Source organism: Camelina sativa, unplaced genomic scaffold, assembly GCF_000633955.1.
Source record: "Camelina sativa cultivar DH55 unplaced genomic scaffold, Cs unpScaffold02428, whole genome shotgun sequence".
Taxonomy (NCBI): domain Eukaryota; kingdom Viridiplantae; phylum Streptophyta; class Magnoliopsida; order Brassicales; family Brassicaceae; genus Camelina; species Camelina sativa.
This window is the reverse complement of record NW_010923540.1, coordinates 1-893: the sequence shown is the minus strand read 5'-3', so window position 1 is coordinate 893 and position 893 is coordinate 1. Positions and strand designations below refer to the sequence as shown.

Genomic DNA, 893 nt, shown 5'->3' with positions numbered 1-893 from the left:
TGGATNATCTTAACATTAACACCAAGCTCAAGGGCTCGTCTAATAGTTTCCGCACTGTCATGTCTTGGCGGGTCAAAGAGTGGCAACAAACCAACGAATTCCCAAGGACTACCATCACTTTCCTTAGTCTTTTCAGGCACAGTCTGCATTTGTATCAAAAAAAAAAAAATTCGTCAACTCTATATATATAGAACCAAAGATGTTTCTGTCCATTAANCTTTCTTTAGTCTTTTCAGGCACAGTCTGCATTTGTATCAAAAAAAAAACAAAAAGAATTTTCGTCAACTCTTTTAGATAGAACCAAAGATATTTCTGTCCATTNTTCTTTTAGTCTCTCCTTGGAGATTGCAGAGTTCAATGATCTAGTAATAAATAATGTTACAGAAACAAGCTAATGGTATCAGATAAAAGATATACTTAGTTACATTAAAGATAAAAATCAAGCATCATTGTTTCATTACCTGCTCAGGAGCTCCTTTGCTGCTCCGATGCCAGTCTCCGCTTTCATCGATGTATGTGATGGCTGTACGTTTATCTACAGGGTTAAAGGGCAAGAAATGCACCTCTGTGATTCCTGCTCTCGCCTATTTATTTCATCAAAAAAAAAAATAAGGATATATAAAAGAGTAATTAACTTAAAAATGAATCCAAATTTCACAAAAAAAAAAAGTATGTACCTCTTTCGGATCACCCAACATTCCGACGATGGAAGCGTCAATGGCATCTTGGTTTTCAATCCTGGAGGCTCTTGCAGCCATCAATACAACTGAATCAGTATCCATGTTCGTTGGGAACACTTCAATCAAGGACTTGTCGACAGAGAGCTTGTTAAGGGTTAGAGTTCCGGTTTTATCACTGCAGAGAACATCCATTCCAGCCATTTCTTCAATTGC

General features: G+C 37.1%; 1 protein-coding gene across 1 annotated transcript; it reads right to left on the bottom strand.

Moving 5' to 3' along the window:
* Positions 1-290: 290 nt before the first annotated feature.
* Positions 291-890, bottom strand: LOC109124428 (ATPase 8, plasma membrane-type-like; the record flags this gene model as incomplete). Its single annotated transcript, XM_010498961.1, has 3 exons — positions 291-362; positions 462-584; positions 678-890. Coding segments are annotated over 3 exons (408 nt in total), but the record flags the coding sequence as incomplete, so codon positions are not given.
* Positions 891-893: the final 3 nt, after the last annotated feature.